We start from the raw sequence: 21,827 nt of genomic DNA on the forward strand, positions 1-21,827 counted from the left end.
ATTATAGAACATTCTGAACAAATACATGACAGCTAAATTTATATCCAAGGTACAACAACATACATACTACAAATAAATCTCAACACTTGCCTGAAAGTTGAAATGGCCTTCTAAAAGGAGAAGGATTTACAAAATACTTTATTGAAATAATACTGGTACTTATATGATTTATATTTCATATATAATGTAAATTGGAGAGCTTCCCATAGCAGTAGGTATTTGTTTAAATAAAGATATTAATCTACTGTGAAGATGATAGGGCCTGGGCACTATCCTTATACTCAAGGTTAGTAGTCTACCACTTTGAACCACAGCTGCACTTCCAGTTTTTAAATGGGTAATTGGAGTTTCATAGGGACTTTTTTTGCCCAGGCTGGCTTTAAACTGTGATCCTCAGATCTCAGCCTCCTGAGTAGCTAGAATTACAGGTGTGAGGCACCACTGAGCAATCATAAAGCCCTGAGTTCAAATCCCAAAACAGCCAAAATAAAATGAGGTTCCTTAAAAAACAAAAACTTAAAAAAGAAAAACGTCAGTAAGACCAAATGAGCTGGTCTTAATAATTAATGAATATCAATAATTAAGTTATTGCCCATAAATTACTCACTATAAAAGAATACACTTATTTTTGCAACATAAGAAGCGGGAAGTTTAGTAGAGACTTCCAAAGGAATTCAAGAAACAATGTTAGATAGCCATCATTTGACAGTCTTCATGAAAAGGAAAGTAGACTTACTCTGTGTGACTCTCACGGCAGATGTGTAGAAATTACTGGTAGCTATCAAGCTTAGTAAAGAGAAAGTTTGTTAGAAAATAGGTCAATATTGACAATTTCTATTATACTAAGTAATGAATTTGCTATCACTGGAAATACTTAAGCAGAAGACATTTGAAAATAGTAGCTAACATCTGTATAAATTAAATAACCCATACAGTTTAATAGCCACACCTTAAGTACTCAATAAATATTGAAAATATTATAAAAGTTTCCTAAATATAGGAATTATCTACATTTTAGAAATAACAAATGACAAGAGAGAAGGCAAGTAACTCTTAAATTCCATAGATGATAGGTACTAGACCTAGAACCAAACCCTGCAAATCAACTTATAGGAGATACACAACAAACACACAGACACACTATATATATATATATATACACATATACACTTATTGTTACAATTCTAATAATCTATTCTATGGATCACTGTAATTGAATATTCCTACATTTTCATTTTATAATAAGTAACATGGACTAACTACTGCAGGTGATAAGGACACTTAATTCTAATTATCATTGTAATTGTTTGAAGAATATTCCTACATTTTCACTGTTGGATAACTAATTTGGTTAGTAAAATACCAAGATAATTTTTTTGTGGGTCATGGGGCTTCAACTCGGCCTGGGCACTGCCCCTGAGCTCTTCAGCTCAAGGCTATCACCCTACCCCTGGGCCTGGGTGTTGTTCCTTTGCTCTTCAAGGATAGGGAAGCCCCACTTCCCATTTTCTAGAGGTTAATTAGAGATAAGAGTCTCTGGTCCTTTTGTGCCTGGGCTGGCTTTGAACCCTGATCCTCAGATCTCAGCCCCCTGAGTAGCGAGGATTATGGAGTGAGCCACAACACCCAGCTGATAATTTTTTTATATAGCACTCTCTGACATAGTTTTAGCTAAATAGCAAAGTTGTCCATTTAGGCAAATAATCCACATCATGCATCATACAAAGCCAAATGAATAAAATGAGGGACAGATAGTGTACACAAAGATGGTATAGTCCATTAGTAGATTCTATTGACCTAACGTAAGAAAACTCATACAGAGATCTCTTTTTTTCTTTTTGTTTTCTGGGGTTGTTGTTATTGTTGTTTAAGTAGAGTTCTTGTATCAGCCATCCAAGAGATTTCTTCAGTGTGTCACAATTTGTATATCCTTTAGTTTGCAGTGCTTATACTGTGAAAAGACCTTCCGAGACAAAAATACACTTAAAGATCATATGAGAAAAAAGCAGCATCGTAGGATCAATCCAAAGAACAGAGAATATGACCGATTTTATGTCATCAATTATTTGGTAAGGCTTTTATATAATTTCACATATGACTCTAGTACTGTAATAAAAATCTTCCTACAAGCCAACTAATGTTTGAATAAGAAATTAGTACAAGAGCTAAAAATATACTTTCAAGTAAGATTTAGCAGTAATTTAGAAAGATTAATTTTATTTAGTGTGGCAGGTATTTATGGACTGAAAATGACTTATTTCTAGAACTCACAATGATTTTAACCTAAATGGAAAAAAAGCAGTATTTGACTCTCTGTATACCATTCCCCATTTAATACCTGTTAACCTGAGGTGAGAGATTTCTGTTTTCTCTTCAGAAGATTGAGTCTTATGCAAGGTCATTCTTTAAAAAACAATTTACTTAATTTTCTTTCTCTCCACAATAAGATATCCTTCCTTTCCCCGACAAGAATTTAAAAAAAAAAAGATTATTCTTATTATTCTCTGGGCCAGCTTATTTTTAAGTTTCAGGGGAACCAGTGCATTTCAATATATCAGAGTATGTTGATGCGTTTGCTTATGAGATAGACTAACCAGGTTACTATGCTAAGGATTTTAAATGTGTTGAAAGTTATACTTACCCAGAAGTCTCAATAACACTTGCTGGCTTCTATAGTCCCTTTGAGGTAAAAAGTGGTATTCTTTTTGGGACAAGTGAGATATTGAAAAATATGGACAGCATTTTGGGTGGAAACAATTGACAGCTGTACTCTGTCTGCTGGCTTTTTTTTTAACTGTATATGACAAGGAAAGGAAACAACTGATACATTAAAAGGATCACATAGCTCTTCAGAGCAGTTAAATGGAAGATGGGCAACTCTGTTTCTAATTGATACTGTCTCTAAAAAATAGAAGTTTTTTTTGTCAATATTAATGAATTAAAAGCCAAAATCATTGGCTATAGAAGGCTGATTGAACATAATCAATCATTATATCTGTTGGCTAGAAATTAAACATCTGTTGGCTCTAAGGTGAAATTTTTGTCTGTTCTGACTAATCTATGTAGTATTAAGCTGGAATTCCCCCTTGAGAACTGCAAGTTTAACATGTGTTCAAAGACGGACTATAGGAGGTTGCCCTGGTTTGCTACACATGTTTTAGAACCAGCTAAAGGCAAAGGCACCCTTCGAGTCTGTCAATCTTCTTGTGAAATCATTTAGTCATTACCTCCTACAGCAAGTGCTGCTTCAGGGCCCAGTCTGATCCAATAGGGAGGGGACCTCAGCATTAGTTCTAAGAAATATGAAGATATTGCAGCAAACAGAGAACAATTTAATAGCCAGTCCTAAACTCTTTTAAACTAATATATAAGAGCTTCAGAGTAACAGGACTTGTATAGCTTTAGGTGTTTGCCTTGAAGAGGATTCTTCAAAGGGTCTACAAATTCAGTCTACTGGCACTTTACAAAACTATGAGATTCATTTACTGGGCACGGAAGCAGTGTAACTGTCAAAACTGAAATCATAGTCTGGGAGTATGGCCTAGTGGTAGAGTGCCTGCCTACCATATACAAATCCCTGGATTTGTTTCCTTGGTGCTACATACACAGAAAAAGCTGGAAGTGGTGCTGTGGCTCAAGTGGCAGAGTGCTATCCTTAAGCAAAAATGCTCAAGGACAGTGCCTATGCCCTGAGTTCAAGCCCCAGGAATGGCCAAAAAAAACCTGAAATCATTTGCAAATAACATCTGTCCCTAGACAAACATGATGGGTTATACTAGCTACTCATGAGAATATAAAGATTTTAGTAAGTACAGAATGAAAATGAAATAATAACTTCAAGATATTACTACTGATGTATGCCATTTTTTTAAAGAAAGTAATAGCTACTAGAACACTCACTCTTGATCAGACAGGCACTGTCCTAGATATTTTCATTAAATCATTTAATCACATTTTTATGATACAAGTATTAGTACTAAACCTATTCTGTAGATTAGGAGACAGGAACAGAGAAGTTAAGCAAGTTTCCCAATCTCACATAACTAGAGCATGATATGTATCCACTGCCGCAGTTTCGTCACTGTTAAAGTTGAAATAATTCTAGTATCTATATCTTGTGCTTTTGGTTGAATTTTTAGTCAAGATTATTTCATCTATTCACTGCCACCCCTTTTCCCATTCTCTTTTGTAACAAAACTTGAAAGTAAAGCTACAACAAAGCAAAGCTGCCTTTAATCTGTGCTGTAAGACACACACTTGTCTGCACACTTGGTCTTTCTAGCTCTGTGTGTCCTCCTGCTATGATAAATGTAAGAATTATTAGCAAAGGGAAAACACTAAAATGAGTTATGGTATCTTAACATTATGGAAATTATGTAAATGCCTTTTTAACACCCTTGAATAATATTAAAGGTCAATATTTGACCCTTATACATATGTATGCTGCATAAAAGTCATTTACCTATGGGGTTCCTCGCTTCAATATCAGTCTTAGTGGTGATGGGAGCAGCCAGGATATCCTGGCAAGGTATACTTCTGTAGGTACAAAAGATTAGAAATCTAGCTGGGCACAGGTGGGTCATGTTTGTAATCCTAGCTACTCGGGGGACTGAGAACTGAGGATCCCAGTTCAAAACCAGCTTGAGCAGACAAATCCAAAAGACTCTCTAATTCATATGAGAGAGAGAGAGAGAGAGAGAGAGAGAGAGAGAGAGAGAGAGAAAGAGAGAGAGAGAGAGAGAGCGCGCACCAGAAGTACAGTTGTAGATCAAGTGGTTGAGCTCCAGCTAGCCTTGATTAAAAAAGCTAAGGGGGAGCAAAAGACCCTAATAAGTTCAAGTACCATAACTAACACCAGTAAAAAAAAAAAAAAAGTGGGGTGTCTGGTAGCCCCAGACAAAGCCAAAGGACAATGAGGCTGATTAAACTTTCATCTAAGTTCAGAAAACTGACAGGTTCCTTGTTTCTTCATAGTTGAGGTAGTATCCATGTTTAATAGTTCATATCAGTTTCTTAAATGAGTAAATGAAGGCCTTTGCCTGAAGGATTTGCCTAGTCTAGATCATGTGATTCAGTTCCTGCTTTGTTTTCTGACAAACAGAAGAGTTGTGTGGGTAGTAGGATGCTTAAGAGACAAGGTGTCTGTTAGTTTCAAAGGCTACCCTTACCTCAGAGACTAGCAAACTGTCTACCAGCATCAGGGCTTCAGCTGCATAATCCTGAGCTGTACTCATGGTTCAAACCCAGAATTTTCCTAAGGGGAAGTTACTTTTTTTGTTCTAAGGTTTTATCACTTGATAACTTTTGATATTTTTTTACTTACATTACACAAAGCCATGTATAATGTAGTCTCAGCCTGTTTTTCAGTTTTGCTATAGTCTGCTCTCTCAATGTTTCTAATGGTGTGTGTATGTGTATACACATATAAGTGTGTATGGATCAGGTGGATGGGTGCTGGGTGGGGTGAGGGTGATATTTTTCCTCCATGTTTTTCTCCACCCTCTCATTGCTCATAAACCATCTGATGCAGGGGGTTGAGGGGGTGTTCTGAACATCTTTACTGACATGCCTTCCAAACTTTGTTTTTCTTATGTTCTTTGCTTTCCTGACATGATTCATTAGCAAGCCGTCTCTTAATTAGGTAGTTATGTACTTTGATTTTTGAATTTTGTTTTCCTCTTTGGGTCTCATTCTTATAATGAATCATGTATTTAACTGTACTACAGCAGAGCACTTTAAGAAAGCCCGGGCCACTGTCACATGCAAATTGCTTATTTCCTAATATGCTAATTAACATAGATTGTCACTTTCCTCTCAAGTTTGGGAAACCATTAATGCTGTATTACCTAGAGAAATCCCTATTTATTGTACTGAGCACTAAAGTTACAAAATTACAATTTGGGCTTAGAAGTTTGAAAGTGAAAGATATTATTATTGTTCCTTTTGGCTCAAAGGCATTTATTACTAAGCATCATTTGCCCATATCATTCAGAATAGTAATATCACAGATGGCCCTTCCTCAAATAATATCTAGTTGCAGTGAAACATTGGCTATAAGTCTTAGTCCAGAGAGACCAAGTAAATCAGCAAGTATTTAATTTGAGGCCAACAGTTATAACAAAGATCCTGTTAGCGGTGGTGAGTATATTCTTGATGTTCTTTGATGAGGTTCACAGTGACACTAGAAAGTACATTACAGAGTCCAAATTAACTGTCTCTAATGACAGTATGGTAGATCTCTGCATGTCTGAGTTTATGCATCATTTAGCAGAGAAATGATGACAGCTTCAAAACCTCTCATTAAGTTGATGAACGATAGATTTTCTTTCTCCCTCTAAATCATAATGAAGACTGATGGGTTCTTTGTTTTTAACTAAATATGTACCTTTATTATTTTTTAAATGTCTATAACCATGTAAAATTTTGTTGTGTTTCTCCAAAACAAAGACATTGAGTAATAAGGGTAGCTGTACTAATAGTGGTCAGTCTGAGCTTGATCATATGTATAGGTCCTCTTCTTGGGGAAAAAAAAGTCCATTAATATTCCAGTGCCTCTCTTTTGTATATGTCTGCTTTTGCATGGCCTGGTGGAAATGTGGGATAAAAAGGGAGAAAGGTATATACCTCACAGGACAAAAGAGAAATGTTGGGCCAGAAGCAATCATGCATTCTCGTTACTCTACCAAGTTTTGCTGAAACTTGAGAGCGTGCGTGTCATGGAAAGCCCCAAAAGGTGAACTTTCTTACCCTATCAATGCTAGAATACCCAGGGATTTGAATAGATACTTGAGTACCTATTCATGCTCTGTACTTTATGCTTAATAGACATCATTTAATGACCTCACAAAATTCTTTTAAAAAATCAGATCCAAATTTAGCCTCAAGATTTTAGGGTTTTTTTCCATTCTAATTGAAGTGAAAATTAAATTGCAGTATTCCAGGCTCTGGAAATACATCTGTGAACATAGACCATTATCTTCTTGACCATTCTAGTTGGAGAAAAGTAATACAGCAACTAAGAAAATACCTACACATCCAGAATGAATTCTGGTAGAGATCAGTGCTTTGCCAAACAGTAGGACATGAGAGAGAAATATAAATAACTTGGAAGAAGAGAGTTATTTTAGACAGGGTGGTTGGTTAAAGCAAGTCTGAGGTGGTCATATTTGAACAGAGACCAGAATAAGCCATTGGAGGTAGATGGGAGAGCTTTGTGCACAGCTGAGCATCCAACAGTGTGAAAGTACCTGGGTAAAAGTGTGCCAGCTGTGTGCAGAGCACAGCCAGAAAACCAGACTGGCTGGTGCAAAGTGAGGAAGAAAAGATATAATGGGAAGTAAGGATGAAGAGAGAGCCAGAACGTCATGGGGTCTTACAGCCATGAAAAGAACCCAGAATGTGTTAAGAAGCCTTAAAAAGGATCTCTACACACAGCTGTCTTGAAAAAATCATATGCCAGCTGTCATAAGAAATACACTATAGGAACCAAGAAAATAGATTCTATTTAGGAAGTTTGTTTTTTTTTTTCTTACAGGTTTTCTATCAGAAGACATGTGCATGAATTTTTAAATAAGATCCTTAAAGGATCTTGTTTTTTGACTTAGTTTTGGTTTGGGGATTTTTGGGGGGGAGGGTTGGAACAGGATCTGGCAGTATAGCCCAGCATTGCCTAGTACTCCTGCCTCCTCAGTGCTTAGATTATAGGAAGGATTACGGTATGCACCAGTATCCTAGTTTATACCCCAAGTAATTCTAATATGTATCCAGGATTAAGAAATGCTGATTGAAAATTAAGAGAAGAAATTCGATTGTATAAATCAAGCTATCACTGCATCTTACATGTATATGTTTATATTTACACAAATATATATATAGCATACTTATATATGTAGAGACAGCATATTAAGATATATGCATACTTATAACAGAACAAAATATTAACATGACCATTAAATATGGCTTCAAAACCATCTGAATAGATTTGGTTCTGACTTTTGGTTTGGTGTTGCTCTTTTATGTTCTGTTGTCTGTTTTCTTTTCAATCTCTCTAATCCCTCTTTTTTTCCTACAAAGGAACTTGGAAAATCATGGGAAGAAGTCCAGCTGGAAGATGATAGAGAGTTGCTGGACCATCAGGAAGAGTAAGATTTGTAATTGCTGTTAATTGATTGCAATATTTTGAGAATAGGAAGATAATTCCTTAAGGTGATCTAAAATTATCACTCCAAAAACAGAGAATAAAAAATATCTTCGTTATTTTTTTATTTTTAATTTTTTTCCTGAGGCTTGAAAATAGGGCCTGGGCACTGTCCTGGGGCTTTCTCAAGTCTAGAGCTCTATCACTTGAGCCACAGCAAGACTTCTGGCTTTTTTTTCCTATGTAAGTAGTACTGAGGAATCCAACCCAGGTTTTGTGCATGCCAGGCAGGCACTCAAACCAATAGGCCAAACTCCTGGTCAGAAAATCTCTTATAGCCATTTCATGAAATATGGTAAGAATTAAAACTTTCACCAAAAAAAGAAAATCTATATATTGTTATTTCACCTACATTAAAGCTATAAATTAAACACATAGATATTTTAAAGTTCAGAGAAAAATATGTTCCAGGATGTATTTTTATTGTTGTATTGCAGGCCTTGGAATGATTTGATTTTTGAACTCCCACTGGAGTAGAGTTACTTATCAGTGAAGTAGAGAATATAACAAAATTGAAGATAATTGTTCCCTATGTTTATCCCATCAAAGATTAATTTAAAATATTCATAGCTTCTTTCTTTGAAATTAAGTTTCAGAGCCTAAATGGATTCCCTATTAATCATCTTTTAAAAAAAATTCCAGGCAGTACTAGCATGTTATCCCTTCCAGGATTTTGTATTGATGTTATTTAATAGGGAAATAAATCCCAAAGCTGGAGAATTCCATTTGCTAATTTTCTGGTGCAGAGATATTCAGAATGGAAATTCTCTAGAGTAGAATGAAAATATTTTTCCATTTGGATAGACTAGATTATGTAATGGATAAATGTGGAAGCTCTACTAACACTAAAGGTTATAAATAGCAATAGTTATGAGCTAGACCCAATGAGCTGGTAACTCCCTATGGGCTAGTCTTAGGAAAAGTATATATTGTTTTCTACAAAGGAGGCTTTGGTGTGAATTGAGTTAGGTTGGTATTCAAAATCATAGCAGTAATTCTTTCTTTCTTTCCTTCTTTTTTTTTTTTTTTTGGTAGTTTTAGGACTCTCATGGACTTTCCTATTTAGGCTAGCCTTGAACCACAATCCTCAGATCTCAACTTCAAAGTATCTAGGATTATAGGCAAGAGCCACCTTCAATTTTTTTTTTTTTTGCCAGTCCTGGAACACACCTGAACACTGTCCTTGGGCTTTTTCCTCGAGGCTAGGGCTCTGCCACTTGAGCCACAGCACCACCTCTGGCTTTTCTATGTATGTGGTACTGAGGAATTGAACCTGGGTCTTCTTGAGTATTTGTTTGTTAAACATGACATTTGAAATATGATGTGAAAATCATTGTTAATAAAATCTTTCAGTTAAAAAAAAAAACTTCCTGAATAGAATTCCAGAGACTCAGCAAAGAGGAGAGAGAACTGACAAATGGGATTGCATTAAATGCAATAGAAAATGCTTCTGTATAGCAAAGGATATTGTCACTAAGCTGAAAAGATAGCCTACAGCTGGGTGCCAGTGGGTCATGCCAGTATCCCTTACTATTCATGTGAGAATCGCAGCTTGAAGCCATCCTAGGATATGAGTCTGTGAGACTCGTGAAGTAGAGCTGTGACTCAAGTGCTATAGTACTAGCTTTAAGGAGGGAAAACAAAACAAGGGCCCCAAGAACCAGGAATGGCACAAAAAGTAAAATAAAAAAGACAGTCCACAAAGAGGGAGAGGAACTCTGCCAGCAATACATCTGACAAGATACTAATGAGTAGAATATACAAGGAGATTAGTTAAAAAACTAAGCCCCACTCCCTGTCGAAAGTAACTGTAACCCCTCTACTCATCACCTCGACAACAAAATACAATAGGGAAAAAAAAAACAACTAAGTCCTACAGAATCAATAACCCAATCGATAAAGTAACAAAGAAACTAAATGGCCAGTGAATACATGAAAAAAAAAACACCCCAAATTCCTGGCCATAAAGGAAATACAAATCAAAATTAACACTGAGATATACCAGCTTACTCTAGTCAGAATGGCCATCATCATGAATACAAACAACAAATACTAGTGAGGATTAGGGAAGAGGGAACCTTACTACACTATTCATAGGAATGTAAATTAGTAGAGCTACTATGGAAATCAATATGGAAATTCTTTAAAAAACTAAAAATAGAACTCACTGTGGTTCCACAGTACCACTCCTGGACATTTATCTGAAAGTTTACAAAACAGGGTACAATACGGATATCACCATGTTCATTTCAGCACTATTTACAATAGCCGACTAATAGAAAAAGCCCAAGTACCCTACAACAGGCAGATGAACCAAGGAAATGTAATGTGATATATGTGTATGGTGTGTATGTTTATGTGTAATTTAAATTGTCATTTACAGAAAAGTGATGGATCTGGAAAAAAAATCATTTTGAATGAAGTTAACCTGACCCCAAAAGACAGGGGTACATGTTTTCTATCATATGTGAGTCTTAGATAGAGAACACCTGCAGGGACATATGTATACATACAAGACTAACCTGAATTAGGTGTAATATGTGCAGGAGTGGAACTCCATGGTGTAAAACCTTTCAACAACTAACAAATGAATATCTGGAGGCTGAATATATTTTTAATGGGAGGTTTTGTGGGAGGGGGACAAGGAATGGAAAAGGGAACGCTGTTCAAATACAGTTATAATACTCTGGGTACGTAAAGGAAAAAGGAACTGGGAAGTTTGATGGGAGTAAGGGATTTATCCCGAGATAAATGGGATGGAAGGGACAACAGTGGAAGGGCTAACTGGTGAAAGTGCACATTAATTGACAAATGGTATACACAGTCATTTGTAGATCTTTAATTTAATACGTGCCTGTGGATGGGGGAATTAGTAAACAGGGATCCTATATGCTATTTGAGTGTCTACCACCAGAAATTAACACTTGCCGGTTTTAAATGATCAATTTTTCCCTCATGCCTTTTTAAAATTTGTCATTCAGAAACACATTCCCAGCATTGTCCATCACAGCATGCGCACTTAGTGATTGTGGCTAATGAGAAAGTGTCACATCTCTTGATATGTGTCCTTTGCAAATTAGACCTAGTTGTTTCAGGAAAACATTGCACTAATTCTGTACCCAGCTAGCTGCTGAGAATAGTGGCAAATACAAGAAAATGGAGCAGCACCTGTTTGCTGTTTGTATTAATTTCATGGTGCTGCTTTGCATTCCAAAAGCTCTATTATAAAGTCATAATATGCTGTTATAGTCTTTGCCAAAGTGTCTGAGTTAAGAGATTGGTTGTGTTTCCTGAGGAAAAGAAAGTAATACCAACTTACTGCAGAGTGCACTCTCTTAATAGAAAGAATCTCCATGTTAATCTGTTTTCTCTTTTAACCCAGAGATTGGTCTGATTGGGAAGAGCACCCTGTCTCTGCTGTCTGCCTGTTCTGTGAAAAGCAAGCAGAAACAATTGAGAAATTGTACATTCACATGAAGGTATTTATTTTGTTCTGCTTGGACAAGGGTAAACTGACATTGTGCCCTCTTTTGCCTTACTTCCTTTTCTCAGATCATTATCTCATTACTAAAATGAGATAAGCAACAGAGAAACAAGCCAGGCCTATCAAAAATCAGGGAAATTTTCATATGGTCAACCAGACCAGGGTGAGCTATATTAATGTAGTATTACCCACATCACTGATGGATCCCATCTGTGAGATGCTAGCAAAATAGTTTTAGCTTAAAAGTTTGGATATCCCACCAAGAATAACAATGCCTAGATATGGGGAATTCAGAATCTTTGGTGTTAGTATTCATTAAGGCCCTCAGTAATCTGGGAGGAAGGGTATGGATTAGATCCAAGATCTTATAGCTCCTTCAGGTATCAGGATTTAGAGAAAAGAAATTTAGGAGCATGGCCAGTTTGGCTTCCTTTCTGTGCATCATTTACAGGCTTTGGTGATGCTTGAAGTTGGCAATTGTGAACCTTATACCTGAAAGATGTACAATCCCTGTGTACAATCCTCAGCTGAATGCTGGAGGCATAAATCCCAACAGCGTCACAAGCTGAAAGGATGAGGGGTGATTCTGATAGCAAAGTATTTCTGGATGATTCTGAGATTCTTCTAAACTATCTCTGTCAGTAGCAGACAGTGCTCTAATGTCATTGAGTTATAAGAAGTGTTAGTACCCTATGCTGGGTATAGACTCTTGCTTCAGAATCATTCATGACTGTGTTTAACCTCTGCTTGGCCATACCCAATGATAATATATCACAAACTCCTGGTTGTCTTGCATAATATGTCACTGTACTAAATGCTGTCATTGCAAGTTAGATCATCTTTATTCTCTGTGGGCATGGGGGTAAAAAATCTGTACACAGGCTAGGAGTTGGGCCTAGTGGTAGAATACTTGCCTAGCATGCACAAAGAACCAGGTTCAATTCCTCAGTACCACATACACAGAAATGGCCAGAAGCGGTGCTGTGGCTCAAATGGTAGAACGCTAGCCTTGAAAAAAATCCAAGCACAGTGCTCAGCCCCTCAGTTCAAGCCCAGGACTGGTTAAAAAAAAAAAAAAAAAACATAGACATTTGCAGGAAGCAAGCAAGCAGAATGAAAATGGAAAGGAAATGTGATTTACAGGAAGATGAAATGATAAAAAAGGACCTTCAAGATTAGCAGTATATTTGACAGCATTAATAAAAAAAAACAGAATGTGTAAAATTAGCTGCCTGTTTATGGAGCATAGAACCTGTTTCCATAATTCTAATTGAGATTCTCAGCATGCTAGAGCCACATCTTACCTACACATTTATCAAACTGCATATCTCAGACTGTGAATAATTAAAATGTTAATACTGGTTGACATAACTTGTTTAGATTATGCTTTAAAAAGCAGATGAATGTGAAGTGAAGTAGTTAGAACACTTCAAAAGCAGATGATGAACTCAAACTGGTTTTCCAAAGTACACTAACTCCCATGAATACACTGTGCATAGCATCAGCCTGAAAGATTAAATAATTTAAATCCTTACAAATATATTCATTGTTTGTTTTTTAGGATGCACATGAATTTGATCTCCTCAGACTAAAATCAGAACTTGGTAAGTTTGATTTGGAAGTTTTTTTCGTGAGGCTGCATTTTTATAAACTGCAAACAATAGCTACATTCTATAGCTGCGATTGGAGAACACACAGCCTTAGTGCCTCTATACAGGTGATCTTAACAGAACTCATTTAGGTATTGGTTCTCAACCATTGTAAACTATAATATTCAGATATAGGGTTTTATTTTACATAGACTTTACATATATGTGTATGCTTTAAGAAAAATAGGAGAAGGAGTCTAACAGAGCACAAGTTAATAATTGCTGTAGCAATTATTGGCTATATAACATTGGGTCTGAGGTCATAAAAAATGGTATAGGGAATGAATAAGGTATCTAAAATACCTACCATTATTTATTGTACACATACCCAACTATCATTTTTAGCATTTCTACCATGGAAGCATTAGACATAAAATATGATTTCCTAATGAATCTGAACTAGTACAAAGCTTGCTTCTCATATTTCATGCTTTCTTCAACCTTTAGCTATATTCCTTTGCTTTGCTGCTCTCATAAGTGTATGTGTATAGTGTGTTGTTTCAGAGTCATCCACATGAGTTCTGGAGCCAACCGCCTGGTATTTGAGCCTAACTCTACCACTTACTGGCTGTGGAACCTTGGACAGTTTCTCAAAATGTACCTTGGACATGATGATCGTACCTGTCTGAGAGGGTTGTAAAGATAAAAATGTATTTATACAGGGAAAGTGATCAGAATAGCCTTAGCACATAAGCCCAGTATTGATATCAGGGTTTATAATTAATTTATTAGGGTTTATAATTATGGTATTAGGGTTTATAATTAATTTTATTGCCTCTTCAGGCTGGCTAATTACATTAAGAATCCCCTTTTAAAAAATTATAAGCTGCTGGCGGGGTTGTGGAAAAAAGGAACCCTACTGTACTGCTGGTGAGAATGTAGACTAGTTCAACCACTGTAGACTAATTTAGCCACTCTGGAAGGCAGTTTGGAAGTTTCTTACAGAACTGAAAATAGACCTTCCCTACGATCCCATCATACCACTCCTGGACATCTCACATCTGCCATATCTATCCTGAACATCATAACACATGATATGATGAGGACACCTGCTCAGCCATGTTCATCTCTGCACTATTCACAATAGCTAAGCAATGGAAGAAACCCAGATGCCCTGCTAAGATGAATGGATACAGAAAATGTGATGTATATGCATATACATATATATATATGTGTATACACATATATGTATATGCATATGTACACATATATATACATACAAAAAATGAGATTCTACATAGCAAAAAGACAAAATAATGGCATTTGCTGGGAAGTAGATGAAATTAGAGTAGATCATATTGAATGAGATAAGTCAAGACCAAAGGAACCAAAGGCGCATAGAATCCTTAATATGTGGCTATTAGATCCAAACAGTACAAGAATGATGACCCAATATTTGGGTACCCAAGGTTTTGGACATGGTCTTGGAGATATAAACATAACTACATAAACATAAAAATCTATGATGGGCTATATACTCTATAGACATAATGTTTTATTACATATATTACTATGTTAAGAAATTTCTCAAAAAGCCAGAAGTGGCACTGTGGCTCAAGTGATAAAGAGCTGGCCTTGAGCAAAAAAGAAGCTCAGGAGCAGCACCCAGGCACTGAGTTCAAGCACTAGGGCTAGCAAAAAAAAAAAAAAAATTAAATACACACACACACACCACACACTCTTATCTATATGAGATATGGTTATCAAGACCATATTTAAACATACATTGTACCTATATCAGCACATTACACAGACCCCCATAAATACATATAATTTTATGTTTTTACATATCAGTTAAAAAAATAAATGTAGGGCCAGGAGTTTGGCCTAGTGGTAGAGTGCTTGCCTACCATGCACGAAGACCCGAGTTTGATTCTTGGTATCACATACATAGAAAAAAAGCCAGAAATGGTGCTGTGGCTCAAGTGGTAGAGCTCTAGCCTTAAGAAAGCCCAAGGACAGTGTTCAAGGCCCTGGGTTCAAGCCCCAGGACTGGCAAAAAAAAAAAAACAAAAGTTCCATCTCGGCCCACTGGAAGCATCCATGCAGAGCAGAAAGCATACATAGGAGGATTTTAATCCAGAGTGGACCAGGCATATATGAGAAACTCTTCTCTAAAAAGCTGAAAAGCTGAAATAAAATGGGATAGGGAAGTGACTCCAGTGGTAGAGTGCCTGTCTAACAAGTGTGAGTCTTTAAGTTAAAACCTACTCCTGCCAGAAAAAAAAGTAAAATGAAAAAATAAGAGTCAAAAACTATGAGTGAAAAAATTAGACTGGTTGTGAAATGATTCTCTTTACTGTTGTTTTCAGGACTAAGTTTTTATTTATTTTATATTTTTTATTGTAATTAATAAAAGGGTTACATGATATTTTCCAGATGGAAGGTGCATTAATTCACATATATTGATACCCTTTCACATGTCTTGGTCCCCATTACCCTCCCCTCAAACCCCCCCGTCTTGGTTTTCCCCCCTTCCCTATCCAATTTCAAATAACCAAATACAAATAAATCCAATATATCAGATAACAAAGTGAGATACTGTAACAATATGAGATAACCAAGGGACAGCAAAAGAGATGAGAGATAACCTAGTACATTAAGGACAACAATCATTCATTATATGGCTTTTGTTTCAATACAGGACTAAGTTTTTATCAGCAAGTGAAACTGGTCAATTTCATTCGAAGGCAGGTTCACCAGTGCAGATGTTATGGCTGCAATGCAAAGTTTAAATCCAAGGCAGACTTAAGGACTCACATGGAAGAAGCTAAACACATTTCTCTGCTTCCTGAAAGAAAGACGTGGGACCAGCTGGAGTAAGTATTGCTAGCCAGGTGTAAACTCCTGGGCTCCTGCTTATTCTGCCTTTTTATGTAATTCCTTTAAACTTGTAATGTAATAAAACAAAAACTACTTCTTAACAAAAGAAGCAAAATGTTTTAGAATTTGTAATATGGAGCTATACAGCTAAACACAAATGTAGGTGTGGGTAGGTATCAAAATATACATTAATTATGTTTCATTTGTAAAATATTGCAAGTACAGTTCTATATTTGATACTTATCTAATGCATCTTTCTAATGGTTGTCAAATATCTCATTGTATGAATATATCCTGATCTTCTTGATATTCAAATTGTTCATTACATTTTCCCATTAAAATAACAATGCAATGAATCTTCATACACCTGCATTTATTTCTTTTCAATTTCTAGACATGAAATTACTATGTCAAAGATATGCTCACTATTATGACTTTTGGTATATATTTTATATAGTCTCTTCTCAAAGATTACCTAAGTTATTGATCCTTGATAGTAACAGTTATGTGTTGTTAGACTCTCAATAATCTGTTTTTTAAGTATTTAAGTAGCTATACAAAAGGGTAACCATTCTACAAACCAGTTTATAAGTGCAATACATCTTGATCAGTGTCAAGTATCTTTTACGTGATCTTTTCTGGGAACTTCTAACATGCTATGAGTTTCTACTTGCCCAAATGTCCCTTTATTCTCCAAGAATGTTAAATCAGAGAACCCTAGCCAAAAGCTGTAATTTTTCTCCTTCAGAAAATCTCAGATTTGTGAAAAACAAAGTCATATCGAACTGGTAATATAGAGATTAAATAATGATTAGATGGGGAAACAAAATGCAGGGAGAAGCCTAATAGTTTTTAGTACCTCTTTGAAGAATTTGTATTTGAAAGGGTAACTTTTCTGAACTTGGTTAATGTTCAGTGAGGAAATGAGATCTCTGAGTAGAAATGAAAAGCTATATCATTTTTAGCTTTATCTAGAAGCTAATCCTGTAATCCTAACTACTCAGGAGTCTGAGGTCTGAGGATCAAGGTTCAAAGCCAGCCCAGACACAAAAGAACCTGAGACTCATATCTCTAATTAACCTCTAGAAAACAGAAAGTGGGGCTTGGCTTCAGGTTAGGGCAGTAGCCTTGAGCTGAGGAGCCCAGGAACCCAGACCCATGACCGACAAAAAGAAAAAAAGAGGAGGTATTATCTAACCACTAGAACTACCTAGTGTGGAGTAATGGGGCTGCCTTTCAAGATACAGTGTGTTTCTTTTTTTTTTTCTTTATTGTAATTAGTAAAAGGGTTACATGATATTTTCCAGATAGAAGGTGCATTAATTCACATACATTGATACCCTTTCACATGTCTTGGTACCCATTTCCCTCCCCCTACAGTGTGTTTCTTATCATGGTTGATGTCAAGCAGAGTATGAGTGGCCACTGAACAACAATATGTCCCCTAGCCTGATGTCACACAATAATTTAACTAAGAAGTTATTGCCAAGAAAGCCTTTGCAAAACTTTGTGAAATTGTGAGTAAGGAAACCTAGTAATGTGTGCGTTCAGTTGCCCTAGAGATTTTACTACTTCTGCTATTTAATGTATCTGGTTATTTACAGGTATTACTTTCCCACTTATGAAAACGACACTCTCCTGTGTACACTGTCTGACAGTGAAAGTGACCTGACAGCTCAGGAACAAATTGAAGATATTCCCATCTACAGTGAGGACACCTCTAAGCTGCACGCTTTGAAACAAAGCAGTATTTTAAACCAGCTCCCACTACAGGAGTGCTTGAAGAAGTAGAAGAAATTGCTGCACAAGCAATTGTTTTGTGTGTTATTCTCTTCTGTGACAGATATGAAAGACTTGTTTAAATTAAATTTGAATACTAACAAAGTATTAGTCCTTGATGAATTTCTTTTTTAAATAAATGGGCGATTGTTTAAGAAGTGTAGAAAAAAATAAAATGAGGACATTTTATACTTTGGCAATCAGATTTTATTTTGTAATCATAATTATCTACAATTAGGAGTACACACAAATCATATTAGTTCAGATTAGTTATAAACCTGATTTTACAAATTGTTCCACACAGACCTCCTTCATAACAGCAAGTCACGAGTTTTTTTTTTTTTAATTGTTGGAATAATGTATAGAGGGGTTACAGTTACATTTGTCAGGTAGTAGGTGTATTCTCACACATTGGTATTCCTTCTCGTGTTTTTGTCACCATTTCCCTCTACCACCCCTCAATCTTGTTTTCCACCCTTCCCTTCCTATTTCAAATAAATAAACATATGCAATATACCAGGTAACAAAAACAGATACTGTAACAATGTGAGATTAACCAAAGGGCAGCAAAAGAGAAAAGAAATAACATAGTACATTAAGAACAACAATCACATGATAAAAAGCTCTTGTTTCCACATCCTGAAGACTCTCATTTAGCCTCATTCTATATGGCCTTATGTAACTAGGTTCTGAGCTATTGTAATCCTCTGCTAGAAGAGTCCTAGATGTGTACTAATTATTACAAATGAGGGAAACCATTGAGCCGATGTTCCTTTGGGTCTGGCTTACTTTTTTCCAAGTCTTTCCATTTCCTTACGAATGGGGCGATGTCAATCTTTCTGATGGCAGCATAAAATTCCATCAAATATAAATAACACATCTTCAGCAACTCACGAATTTGACAATGTGCTCTCTATCTTGTGTTGGTAAGCTGGAAAGGTAGTAACAAAATACTCAAAATTCCAGTAATGCACAAACAGGACTATTTTAGAATAATCAAGAACTGATTATAAGCCAGGCACCAGTGGCTCACACCTGTAATCCTAGCTATTCAGGAGGCTGAGATCTGAGTATCACAGTTCAAAGCTAGCCCATACACAAAACTCTGTGAGACTCTCATTTCCAGTTAATCATCAGAAAACAAAATGGTGTTATGGCTCAACTGGTAGAGAACTAGCCATGAGTTGAAGAGCTCAGGAACAGTGTCTAGGCCCAGAATTTAAGCCCCACCACCAAGTTTAAACCCTACAATTGACATCCTCCCAAAAACATTATATTGTAATTATTGCTTTCAAATGGTAGAGAACTTGCCCAAATGGAGATGCCTTGAGTTCAAATGCCCCCCCAGCCACAAAAATTAAAATCATAATGTTATCAGCTACGTCTAAGAAGACACACTGAAGATTTCTACCAAAAATGTATAATCTGAACAGAATAAACCAGCTAAGTTGAACTGCAGTTTATAAAATGATTAGCCATTACTTTCCAAAAATGTCAATGTCATAAGAAGCAACAACAAAAACAGCTGTTTCCGATTGAAGAACACTGAATAAATAGGACAACAGATGGATTGGATACTGGTTAGACCATGAAATAACTGTAAAAGTCAGGCAAGATTTGAGTAATGTCTGTAGTAAATGTTACAGCATTGATATTAATTGCCAAATTTTGATGATTTTACTGCTTTTTAGGAGCTAGGTACCGAAGTATTTAAGGCTAACAAGCAAAATAATGGATATGAAGAAAGCAATGAAGTGAACGTTATAAGACATTAACAAGTGAAGGACCAGTACATGGGAATTCTTACTATGTCAACATTTCTGTAAATCTAAAATTAAGGGTCTTTTTTTTAACAATTAAAAGGTTCTCAAAATATCTGTTTTTTTGTTTTTGTCAGTCATGGGACTTGAATTTGGGATCTGGACACTGACCTGGAGCCTTCTTATTCAAGGCTTAGTGCTCCTCCACTTTGAGCCACAGCACCACTTCTGGTTTTCTGGTGGTTAATTGGAGATAAGAGTCTTAGGAACTCTCCTGCCTGGACTGGCTTTGCACCATGATCCTCAGCTCTCAGCCTCCTGTGTGGCGAGGATAATTGGTGTGAGCCACCAGCGCCCCACTTCAAAATACCTTTTTGAAGTTGGTTTGTGGGTCAGGTTCCGACTGAGACCAAAATACATTGCATTTGGTAGGGTCCTCTAGTCTATAGCAGTACACTTACTTGTTAATCTTACCTCCTAAAGGTAAGGTTAACGATGGTTACATCCTCCTTATGTCATTTTAACTAGTTTCTCTGTAATGAATTTTCCTATACTCTGACAGATCCAGAAACTTCATTGAACTGGAATTAAAATGTGCAGAATAATTCATAGGAAGTAATATGTTTGCTGTTGTATGAAATAGGGCACATAATATCTGAAGTATCACTTTGAGAGCTGTCAGAATTGCTCGGTGTAGCAAGACACAATACTGCATGCCTGTAGTAGCAGCAACTGCACATACCAGGTAATGAGTACATTTCTTTTAGACAATGTCACCCCTCTCTCCCAGTTTTCATTTCTGTCCCCACTCATAAGCTGTATAGTATATTTCAACAGTGTCTAGTGAGTACCACTGCTGCATTTGTTTATCCTTTGTCCCTCCATTTCTCTGCCCCTTGGTATCCTCCCAAAGATAGATAAATGAACAAACAAGACAAAAAGGAAACAAAAACAAAGAAAAATAATCTTGTTTCCTTTTCCTAGCATTCATTTTGATAAATATTATTTTACATGGTATGTCCCTCCTCTAAGAGTGTCTTCCTTTGCTCTCGTGAGTGTGAATGCCTAGAGTCCTGTACAGTTTGTAATGTGCTGGGGCAGAAGCAATTGTTGAGCCCAGAAGGTTAAGGCTTTGGCGATATATTACATCCCAATGTCAACGAAAAATTGCACAGTGTATACAGCTATTGTAAGCTACACTATCCTATGTAATTGTTACATAGATTTGTTGTTTTTTTTATAGCTTGTAAAATGGTGATCTTCTGATTTCATTGTTTACCAATGAGTTCTTTACATAATATGTGTGTTATATAGCTCTAGATTTTGAGGTTCTAGTTTCCATTATTAATGCCAGCCTGTGTAGACAGTTCCCAGAACTAACCTTGAGTCTTATGGTCTACCAAGAGACTCAGGGGACACATTCTCAAACCATGTGATCTTAAATTACCTGTATTTGTAAGTCTCATCTGTTCTGACCATAGTTTTAGATTGTTAGGCCTCCAGCTGTTCAGAGATTCGTGTAAAGTTTTAAGATCTGTGGAAAGCCAAACAAAAGGTGTGACCCAAGTGGTTAAGTGCTAGCCATGAGCAAAAAAGGAAAGCAAAGAAATGGTGCTTTGTTATCATAAAATACCCATAGGTGAAAGACAAAATTAAGATAAATTGTTTTAAAATTTGAAAAGCAATTAGTCCTGTGCTTGGAACACCCTGAGAAGCAGATTGGTTCCAGAAACCAGGAAATGTTCAGATAAAGGAAAAATAATGTTTAAGGACAGACCGGTGAGTAAAAGGACAGAATTTATGTTAAAAGGTTACTATTTTGAGTGGGTAGATATATGGGTATTTCTGTTAGGCTAGAAATGGTAACTTGGACAAATAAATTCTAAAAATGGAAGCAAAATTTCAGCAAACTGTAGTGATTCTCCCCAAGGGGACATAAATGAAAGGTGCTATTGGCCAAATTCTGTTAGACAAACACCTGGTCCTCGCCAACCCACTGGGAAAACTGATCCTTAAAGTCTAAGATAGCAAAATCAAGAAAGGCAGTGATGAACCAGAAGTAAGAAAACTAATCAAGGCATTATAGAATGAGTTGCATATGTTAAGAGTATAGACAGAGACACAAGTCCTGCCTC

The 21,827-nt window shown here is 36.3% G+C and overlaps 1 protein-coding gene across 1 annotated transcript in view; it reads left to right on the forward strand.

The window, feature by feature from the left end:
• The window catches only part of Znf277 (zinc finger protein 277), an 85,367-nt gene extending 67,330 nt beyond the window's left edge, over window positions 1-18,037 (forward strand). The window contains exons 7-12 of the mRNA XM_090333046.1: window positions 1,937-2,069; window positions 8,074-8,141; window positions 11,580-11,676; window positions 13,243-13,285; window positions 15,975-16,149; window positions 17,758-18,037. Of these exons, the coding sequence (XP_090189172.1) occupies window positions 1,937-2,069; window positions 8,074-8,141; window positions 11,580-11,676; window positions 13,243-13,285; window positions 15,975-16,149; window positions 17,758-17,944 (703 nt within the window). The 3' untranslated portion in view covers window positions 17,945-18,037. The remainder of the gene's footprint in view (window positions 1-1,936; window positions 2,070-8,073; window positions 8,142-11,579; window positions 11,677-13,242; window positions 13,286-15,974; window positions 16,150-17,757) is intronic.
• The last annotated feature ends 3,790 nt before the right edge of the window (window positions 18,038-21,827 follow it).

The sequence above is a fragment of the Megascapheus bottae genome, chromosome 5 (genome assembly GCF_031878675.1).
Source record: "Megascapheus bottae isolate mThoBot1 chromosome 5, mThoBot2.hap1, whole genome shotgun sequence".
Lineage (NCBI taxonomy): Eukaryota > Metazoa > Chordata > Mammalia > Rodentia > Geomyidae > Megascapheus > Megascapheus bottae.